At 49.6% G+C, this 9,881-nt stretch overlaps 2 protein-coding genes across 2 annotated transcripts; both read left to right on the plus strand.

Moving 5' to 3' along the window:
• On the plus strand, window positions 1-2,613 carry LOC135386256 (uncharacterized). The gene is made up of 6 exons (XM_064616065.1): window positions 1-181; window positions 373-755; window positions 928-1,134; window positions 1,214-1,688; window positions 1,757-1,929; window positions 2,047-2,613. Exons 1-6 carry the CDS (start codon window positions 11-13, stop codon window positions 2,552-2,554), a joined length of 1,917 nt encoding a protein of 638 aa, XP_064472135.1. The 5' UTR covers window positions 1-10; the 3' UTR covers window positions 2,555-2,613.
• Window positions 2,614-3,494: 881 nt separating this feature from the next.
• Window positions 3,495-6,786, plus strand: LOC135385108 (uncharacterized). Its single transcript, XM_064614284.1, has 3 exons — window positions 3,495-3,568; window positions 3,645-4,872; window positions 6,104-6,786. The coding sequence occupies exons 1-3, from the start codon at window positions 3,495-3,497 to the stop codon at window positions 6,707-6,709; spliced, it is 1,908 nt and encodes a 635-aa protein (XP_064470354.1). The 3' UTR covers window positions 6,710-6,786.
• Window positions 6,787-9,881: the final 3,095 nt, after the last annotated feature.

Genomic DNA, 9,881 nt, shown 5'->3' on the forward strand with positions numbered 1-9,881 from the left:
GAGTACAGTAATGGAAAGTTCTCCCAACTTATCGCCATGGCCGCAGCTGTCGGAGTTGTTCGCTGTAGTCGGAGAAAAGGGTGAAAATAATTTGCTTTTCAAATGCGTCTTATGTCAGCCGAAGGAGAAGATTTTGTCCTGTGCAAGGTCAACACATTCAAACCTAAAGAAGCACATCAAGGTAAGTCAATTTCCTGTTGATTTGTAGTGAAATTCAGAATTGGTGGAATTTGCTCTTAGTAATGCGAGATTTGATGTTCGGTGGGGACCATTCAGCGGTGTCATCGCGTTGTCCGTACAGGCTTTAGTAGCTCGCATTACGGAAATGTTGGAAGTGAATGCAAAGTGCGATTTTTTAAAATATATTTTCAGGCGCAACATGATCTGCACCTGGCCACGTTCGAGCGCTTGTCGAAGAAGAGATCAAGGGTGGCAGAGGAACCCGAAGACGTCGAGACGGCGATGGCGAAACAACCGAAGCTCAGCTTTGCCCAAGCCGCCGTTCCCCAGCAAACGGTCGACGACGCGATAGTTGCTTTTGTCGTGGACACCATGCAGCCTTACTCTGTGGTGGAGGCGCGAAGCTTTGTAAATTTAGTCAAGAGTTTAGCTCCCCATTCTACCGTAGTGACTCGAAGAATGCTCACCACGCGCATTTCAGACAGCTACGACACAATGCAAGACAGATTAGTGTCGACGCTGGAGAAGGTCTCCCATGTGGCGGTCACCGCTGACTGTTGGACGACATTTCGACGGTGAGATAAAAGTTTGTTTATTGCCTTACGATTGTCTGCCGACGTACTTTACATTATGCTTTACTTTGACATTTTTTCACACTCAAAAGAAAGAATACGGTTCCAGGAGAACGCGCACATCCCAAGATCTCGTCAGCTGTCATTTATTAATTTATTTGATTGATATTTTCAGAGCCTACCTGGCAGCGACAGTGTCTTGGCTGAACCCCGAAAGCCTTGCGAGGAAGTCAGCTGTTCTGGTCTGCCGGCGAATGCAAGGCAAGATATCGTATGATCGGATCGCGGATGTTCTTGGTGAGACGTTCGAACGCTTCGCACTGCACGGAAAGATTACCAAAGTTGTTACGGACAACGGCAGCAATTTTGTGAAAGCCTTCAGGTACTTCTGTTCTGTCACAAGTTTTGCTGGTGTTGACGGCGTGTGTTGCTACATTAGGATTTTTTTTTTCCTGCTTCAGGGTACTCGGAGAGGCTGCCGAACCGAAAGCGGAGGACGACGACTTGGCAGCGGAGGCGGTGGACGTCACTGCACTGTTCGACGGAATGGCTGATGGCGACGTACACGGGCGTGTGCGCCTTCCACCTCACCAGCGGTGTTCGGCGCACACATTGAACTTAGTGGCCACTGTGGATGCGTCAAAGGCCGAACGGCATGAAATGTTTTCTAGGCCACTGGGTTCAGTACTTCGTACCTGCCGGGCTATATGGAACAAACAAGGCCAATCTGCTGTGGCGGCGGAAACAATTCAGCGATATTGCGGGCGCGCATTGGTAAGGCCCGTCAGCACGCGCTGGAATTCCTTCTTCGACGCCATGCGTTGCCTGCTGGAATTGGACAACGCAGGGAAGGATCTCGACGGCCTCTGCAGAACCCTTCAGGTTTCCCCCTTCCAGCGCCCGCGAGACCTGCACTTCATAAAGGAGTATTGTGCTGTATGTAGCAGATGATTTGCATTCATGTGTCACTGTGTCAGCATTGTAGCATCTGCATTTGTCGACAGGTCATGAAGCCCGTGGCGTGCGCCATCGACGTGCTCCAAAGAGAGGATATCTCTCTAGGGTATTTGCTGCCAACGATTACTGTGCTAAAGAAGCGCCTGGAGCACTTGGCTATGTCCGGGCTGAAGTTCTGCTCTCCTCTTGTTCATGCGCTCCTGGAGGGCATTCAAACCCGGTGAGTTTGTATGCATACCCGCTATATAGTCTTCATATACTCCTGTCAGCCATAGTTAATTTCGAAGTTTTTATCTCGTGCGATGAAAATTAATATGTTGTTTATTCCTGCTCGCAGCTTCGACCACATGTATGACGACCGGGAACTGCTGCTATCAACTGTCGTGATCCCACGGTTCAAAGATCGGTGGGTGGACGACGAGTCAAGGCGACGGGAGCTCGTGGAACTTCTGACTGAAGAGGTGAATCGCCCTTGCTACTACGCGTGTGACCACAAGCAGCACGATGCTTCAAGCACTCACGGCAGCACCACACGTCTGGCTGAGGAGGAAGAGGAGGACGACTATTTCACGTTCGCCTTGCCCCTGGAAAAGGAGGACCAGGGCGTTGTGGTCTCGCGATACCTCGCTTCTTCTGCTAGTGGTTCTATGATCTCACTGTTGGCGGACCACCCAACCATCCGACAAGTTTACCTGAGGTACAACACGGCGGTTCCAACAAGTGCCGCCGTTGAACGAGTATTCAGCGTGGCGGCGGACATTTTGACAAGAAAGCGTGGGAGGCTGGCCGATGTCAACTTTGAGAAACAGCTTTTGCTGAAGCTGAATAGGACCATCAATTGTTAAGCAATTTGTCCTTTGTTGTATAAAGTGTTGTCGTAAAGTGCCTGACATGTGTATTGACTCCTTTAGTTATTGGTACTCTTCGCAATTTGAGCGTATTAGTATACAGTCACTCTCGCTCTTTTAAATCGCAAAAGTAACGAAGAAAGTAACGCGTTACTTTTTTGCCGTTACTTTATTACTTTTTTCGACAAGTAATTTGTAACGGTAAAAAATTACATATGCGAGGCAAGTAAAAGTAACGGTAATCGATTACATTTTTCGAGTAACGTGTACAAGTCTGTGTGTCACCAGCGGCAGTGCCTGTAGTAGCCGTCACAGGAACACAGGAGGCAGTAGAAACCAAGCCCAACGAACCACCCGAACAACAACATGGAAGGTTCAACTTGGAGCGCTCAGCTTCATTGTTCCCTGAGACTGGACTAGTCCTAGTTATCGTGGCATTATCTTTTATTTGGATTGTCTATCTATTAGTTAGCAGCTCCGTAGGTCAGTCGCGGCAGGGAGCACGGAAAATGTTTTCGGACTGGGTCAGCTACTTCAAAGGCGCTGTCACAGATACGGACAACGCTACAACCGAACGTAATACATATTTCGTGGACCATCAACGGACAACGGCAACTCCAGCCAAGGAAAGCGAAGAAAAGTTGACGACAGCTGTCTTGGTGGGGACTAAGGCATCGATGTCGTCGACATTTTTGGCTTCAGTGGTTGCAACGCAGGCTTCTACTTCCGCGCCCTCTTCATCAACACTGCTGGTTAGACCATCGACTCCATTGACTATGCCTTCATCACTTTCATCAACAACATTGTTGACTTTGTTAACGACGCCGCCGACTTCAACGGTCTCATCGGTCGACGCGTTTGACTCGTTCTGGACTGCATCAGTCGGCATCTTTGATTCATTGTGGGCTTCATCATCGGCAACACGTTTCTTGCCTTCATGGTGGTTTGCGTCAACCCCGCTTTCGACCGCGCCACCACACGTGCCACAGCCTGGGTTACTGTATCATCCACGTAGACCAACTTCGTCAACAACAGCATACATCTGTGAGACCGAATTCTGCCTCCGGGAAGCATTTTTTCTGAACAGAACGTTGGGAAAAGACCCATGCGACAACTTCTACGAATATGCGTGTAAGAACGTCATTGAGCGATGGCATCCAGGACTCGGTTCATCCATCTCGACCGACACGCTCCTTGTGGAAGACCTTGAGGACCGAGCTTTGAAGTTTTTGACAGACCCTACCAGACGGGATATGCAGCTGGTTAGAGAGATCCTTGAGGACTGCACGACATCTGAACCTTCTAAGAAGGACGCCGAAGTTATGAGCATCATCTCAACGTACACCCCTTCTGGGACCTGGCCAATGAGGCGTAAAAAGATTGCCACGGAAGATATTTGGCTAATGGCAGGTCGTATCTTGAAGGATTTTGGAATAAATGCTTTAGTCAAAGCCACTTTTCATTCGAGACCGACAGGGAAATTGTTGGTTATTGATTCTGCAGACGTAATTTACGTGGAGAAGGACAACGATCAAATACTCCACACTGTGAAACAAGCCACCGATGACTTTTTGACGCGTGCGCACTCCGGTGCTGATGAGGAGTCTATCGCGCAGAACATCGTAGACGTGGCACTTGCTCTTGGAACTGCTGGGCCTCGCAGAGGAGAACTACGTCTACTAAATGCCTCTAAGGTGCATCACGGCGTGATCTTGCTCTTGAAAACAGTGTTCTACAAAGTTCCTTCGATTATTATGTTAGAATCGAGAGACGTCCTTGTCTCCGTCACAAGGACGGTCGACCGTTACTCATCCGCTGTCATCGACTATTTGGCATTTAGGATTCTCCTGTACTTCGCTCCTTTCTTGGGGATTCCCGCGTTGATCGATCTCTTTCCGCTGACTCTCTCGACGACGCCGACAGATCCTGAGCGACTGTGCTCCAGACTCTTGGAGCACGTGTTTCCGATAACGTACATGCGAGCCTTGTCTCTCGCGTTAGGGCAACTGGCTCTGATTCATACGTGGACGTCACAAGTGGAAAGCCACTTTCTCGCGTATCTGCCAACGCTTGCCTGGTTGACGGGGGTAAGAGGAGGCAAATGGGAAGCTCTCCTCGCTAAACATCGTTTACAGAAAACGCTCAAGTTGGCACATTTCTTTCCACTTCGCGCTTCAAGCGACAAGACTTGGAGAGCCCACGCGAAGCGGCTTCGTACTTCGCTGTTGAAAGTGCCCAGCACACTGGACCGTGTGAGAACTGCGGCGCGAATCGTAGCCAAGGAAAGCTACATAGGATCTGCTCTTGCGGTTGAGGTGAGCATGCACCCCTTTGTGATTCAGCGTCACGTCGCGCACAGTCGGAATGTTCGTGATGAGCAGTTTTTTTTTGTAGCTTCCAGAAGCCAGGCAAATATATATCAAATGCAGAACATTGCGCATCACTGAATACAATGTTTCGGCGTGGTTCCGAAATAGCTACGAACAATGAGTGCTGGCGAATTACTGTAGAACGGTGTTAAAGATATACTTTCGCCAAATTTAAGGAGGCAGTGCAAGGACGGACTAGTTGACAGGACGGGACTCGTTAAGCAGCAAGGACAGGTGTTTTTTTTTCTTTTTCTTTCTTTCTTTTCTTTTTTTACAACGGGGTGAAGATGAATCGGAAGGAGGTCGTCACAGAGTAGGGAATACAATTTGCTAAGTCCAGGGTCCGTACTGTTGTAGATCTGAACCTCTTTTCTTGAAGCCTCATTTGGTGAACCCGTCTAAGAGCCCTGATCCCAGATATCAGCAACGTTCTGCTGCTTTGTCACATCTTGTTATCTATCTTGCGCACGCTATCCCACACTATAACAAAAAAAGGGTGTGAAAAAGGTAACTTCTATAGTTACCACTTATGTCAACATAGCGTCTGACAAAGGGCGTAAAAGGGTGGTAAAAACAATTATCATATATCCAAATTGCTACAAAAAAGCGTACGCCCCCCACGCTCGTCGAATCAGGGGGCTTAATCACTTGCACGCGTTAGGAGCTCACGAGAGGCGGGGCACTCTTCGAGAAGGGCACGTGATAAAACACGTGCACGGCGCTTTTCGCGCGATACGTGAAGGGCGTGGGGTACGTCACGCGCAATGTGTCATGTGCCCATCTTTTTGAAGTTCCCGCCGCTCGTTAGCTCATAATGACCGTAACGACGATGAAGCGATTAAGCCCCCAGAAGCGGTAACGCTATCATTCGTAAGTAACAGGTATAACTTTACAACCTTTTAGGCGCAACATATGCGACAACTATTACCTCCTAAAAGGTGTGACTGCTCCACCCTTTTTTCTGTGAGCGCATCCCTGTTGTGAAAGTATACGCTTGCAAATGCAGTTATAGGAGTTTCGTCCCGTCGACTGGTGTCTATACTACACTGTGTAACCGTCTTTACACGACCTCCAACGCAAGGAAAAGTTACTCGCAACAGGGAAATATCTGTCCGTGTCCCATTTGTCTTCATAATCCTCGCAAGTGATTCGAAATTTCATGCCCACATTTTTCTAGGTCGAGTACTTCGCCAGGCGCAGGTTTATGCATGTCCCCGTTGGAATTTGGAACATGAGTGTACCTCCCAACAGCACACACTCTGCCTTCCACATGGCACGCTATGCCGTCCGCATCTACAGAAGCCTTCTACGCGTACTGCGACCGAACGGCAACTTCGATGACACTCCACTGTATAGCCATGCTTCGAACCAAAGGCTGCGCTTTCTTTACCGATGCCTAGAAGACGATATTCGAGCGATGCCGCAGCAGTTGAGAAGTGGCCTCGATCTCCGCATACAGGGCAACGTCCTTCTGGAACAAGCCGTCGCTGTGATGCTGGCTCACCGAGCTTTCGAGCACCTGCTCACTACGAAGAGGATATGGGGAATAGACTTCCGTCTTAAAGGCCTGGAACGTCTCTCGTCCGACCAGCTCTTCTTCGTGTATTTCGCGTTGGACAATTGTGAGCGCACCGACGAAACATCGTGGAGAAGATCAGCGCTGCCTCCGGCGCAAGTGCGCGTTAATGCGGCCTTGAGGCAGAACAAGCTGTTCGCGCGTGCGTTCGGATGTAAGTTTGGGAAAGCTATGAAGGCCCACCGTCACTGCCCTCTCGTATCATAACCGGGACGTCCGCGGCGCTTTATACCTTTTTGATAGTACGGTTTATACAGTATATAATATAAATTTATGTAACGATATGTACTGTCTTACTTGATAAGTTTTACCATGCGGTGTTAGGGAGAAGGCTACAGGTCAGGTACTTCGATGGGGGTTTCAACAACCGGATCAAGCCTGGTTTGTCCAGCTTGAAGCGACGTATGAGATAATTAATTTTCGTTGAAAATATTGGAAGGGACATAGGAGGAATCCGATAAACATACAGTTCTAGGTAACTAAACGGTACTAACTAAACTAAAGCAAAAGGTACAGGCGCAACCCGTGGGGTCTGCCTGGCTGCAGATGCGCCGTTCGGGCTTGTGTCGGAATGTGTTGCGGGCGTGGATTACGACGTAAGGCGTTACATGCAGTAGAATGAGGTCGGCTTGTGTGCACCCAACAGGAAGAATGAGAAGCAGGGCGGATACGACGGACAGGCGTGTCGCTGTCGTATATTTGGCACAGCGGGCTCTAAGTCTGTTATGTGGCGAAGCACAACTCTAGCATGTAGATGGGCATGCCGTGGAAGTACACCCGATAATTCTGTCTACACTTCGATAGACCTTTATTAATCGACAGAGAATCGACAACGTGAAACACCGTCACTCGAATTCTTCGATTTCCTCGCGAAAGTACCGGTCGTACTCTCTCTTGTAGCAGGGCAAACTGTGTCGCTCGGACACCATGACGTCCGGAGAGTTTTGGAAGCCGTCCTTGTCGACGCATCGACAGGACGAGAACGTGGTGCATTGGAGTGGAAGGTAGTTCCCGTTGCGTGCGCATCGATGTCGCAGGAACGTCCTTATCAGCATGGTCATCGGAACTTCCGCGTTGCTCAACAACTCCTTTTCACGCAAGCAATCTGGAAACATGGAAGTCAAAAGTAGGTATAGATTGTCGCGTGTACCTATAGGCTCCAACACCGGGAACTTGCTGCGTGACGTGTGAATGAAGGGTGTGAAGGGAAGTGACGTGTGAATGAAGGGATCATGTAACATAGTAGCCGGGGCCAATGAAATACAGACGGACGAACACACCACTTCTGCCTCCCAATACGCAGTTGCATATTTCAATTAAAGGCAATCCGTCTGCTGGTAGCCTTCTTGAGTGAGACTGGTCTCACTACCGTATTGTGAAGACTAAGTGCGAACTCCATTTTAGTGTGAACTGCTGACACCGTATTTTGTAGATCTGAAGTGTGCGATATTGTTTTCCCGTTCTATTGATTGTGTGCCTGTGAGTATGTGAGGGATCCCGCTGTGATTTGTTTTGATTGCTGTATACAGCTCTTGCAATGGAGCAGGTAGCACCCATGGTGGGTTGCTGAAAGCTCCAGGGTTTACTTTATTCTACTAATTTACTAACTAACTGCGTCGAACCATAGCCTCCTATATATAGTATATAGGAGGCTATGGTCGAACTGTACGAGCGTCGCCATGATGGTTGGCATGAAAACATGGCGTGTTATGAATATGCCTTAAGTTTTCGTGTGTGTTTTTTTTGGGGTGCGTCGCGCGTTGTGTGCTTCCACAGGAGCAGGTTATACAATTCAAAACAAATGTTATCCTGCTATATCCTCAAAAAAATGCCAGCTACGCCCGCGTCGTGTTAATTTGTCATCATTGCTTGGTCGTCTTCTCATCATGTCGTCTCTCGCCGCCAGGAGCGACGCGTACCTGAAAACGATCCATTACACCCAATCGAGATGACTAATGGCGAATTCGGGTGGTCATTTCGTAGCAACTTTTTTTGCCAGATCTCGAGCAGTCATGTTCGCTTGATCAAAATGCAGCAATCTCGCATGTTCGCGTGGCGCTTTCCGAGCGTTCGGAATTTGTCAGCTAGCACTTTTTTTTGCCCGGTCTCAAAACGATCGAGCAGCAGATTGCTCAACTGTATCCGGTGTCGTCACATCCGCACTGCAACGGTGGCGAGTGCCCTCATTGGCCCGCATGTTGAAATCACGTGGTTTAGCAGACGACAGAACTCGAAGACGGGCGACCGCGACGCCCCTAGCGTGATCCAAGTACCTAAAACCGCTAGATTCCTAGCAATCATGTTCGGGTGGCAACGATCACGTGATCCTGCTCGGTCGCCGACCTAGCAATTTCCGAGCGCTGGGCCGTGTAGCTACGAAACGACCACCCGAATTCGCTATAATTTTCCTTAGTGTATGGCCCGCCATACTTAGTGGCTCACGGCCATCTTTTGAGAGGAGGAGGGGGAGAAGAAGAAGGTGTCTGGCGGTCCATTCTATCACGCGACCTACTGCAAAGATCTCGCAAAGGCATTCGCTCACGTCGTATTGGACAGCGAGCAGTAAGTACCTGACGAGGAAGCATTTTGCATATGTGGATGACAGCAGTGAGGTGCCGGTACACAGTGTAGGGTACGGCGAAGTTCGAAGGCCATCCAGTCAACGAATATCATGGGGAAATCGAAAAAGAAATCGAAGAAGGACGCCTCCGCTGCAGAAGGTCCCAAGGATCCAAAGAAAAAAGAAACGACACCTAATGAAGCGCCCACCGGGACGAAGTTGCCGGAACAGCCGGAGAGCAAAAAAGAAAAAAAAGAAAAAAAATCAAAACACAAGAAAAAGAAGAAACAAAAGAAATCCGAAGTTTCGTCCCCCGCACCATCGACACCACCAAGTAGCAAGGAAGACCGTGACAAGACGCTCGAAGCTGGCAAAAACGATACCGTAGTCGCCGGAAAAGTCGGAGAGTCGGAAAGCCCGGGAATGACGGGGCAGGTGGCTGATCAGCTCGTTGAGGACACTGCGAATGAGGCGGACAAACCGCGAGTTAGTCCGCATGAGGAACCACCGCCGGGAGCCACCACTACCGCCGCCGAGGGAACCACCGGCTTCATCAAGGAGGAACCACCGCCGGCAGCCACCACTACCGCCGCCGAGGGAACCACCGGCTTCATCAAGGAGGAACCTCCCAATTCTGTGCCGCCTGAGTGTCCAGAATCGACGAAACAAAAACCTAGCGCATCCGAAGAAAAGTCCACGGTTGAGGCCGATGCTTCTTCCGTCGCGGGCTGGGCAACCTTCCAGAAATCTGACAGCACTTCCGGGCTCGTTGAGTCAACGAGCAAGCTTGAAGCGGCGGGCTCCAGCAAAACAGAGTCG

Source organism: Ornithodoros turicata, chromosome 2 (genome assembly GCF_037126465.1).
Source record: "Ornithodoros turicata isolate Travis chromosome 2, ASM3712646v1, whole genome shotgun sequence".
NCBI lineage: Eukaryota > Metazoa > Arthropoda > Arachnida > Ixodida > Argasidae > Ornithodoros > Ornithodoros turicata.

What these genes read in the sequence shown, in the direction of transcription:
- LOC135385108 (XM_064614284.1), top strand. Translation starts at nt 3,495, where the DNA reads ATGGTGGTTTGCGTCAACCCCGCTTTCGACCGCGCCACCACACGTGCC. An exon ending in TGGGTTACTGTATCATCCAC is followed by an intron (nt 3,569 to 3,644) that starts GTAGACCAACTT and finishes TTTTCTGAACAG; the next exon opens with AACGTTGGGAAAAGACCCAT. An exon ending in GATCTGCTCTTGCGGTTGAG is followed by an intron (nt 4,873 to 6,103) that starts GTGAGCATGCAC and finishes ACATTTTTCTAG; the next exon opens with GTCGAGTACTTCGCCAGGCG.
- LOC135386256 (XM_064616065.1), top strand. Translation starts at nt 11, where the DNA reads ATGGAAAGTTCTCCCAACTTATCGCCATGGCCGCAGCTGTCGGAGTTG. An exon ending in TGTTGGACGACATTTCGACG is followed by an intron (nt 756 to 927) that starts GTGAGATAAAAG and finishes TGATATTTTCAG; the next exon opens with AGCCTACCTGGCAGCGACAG. An exon ending in TCATAAAGGAGTATTGTGCT is followed by an intron (nt 1,689 to 1,756) that starts GTATGTAGCAGA and finishes ATTTGTCGACAG; the next exon opens with GTCATGAAGCCCGTGGCGTG.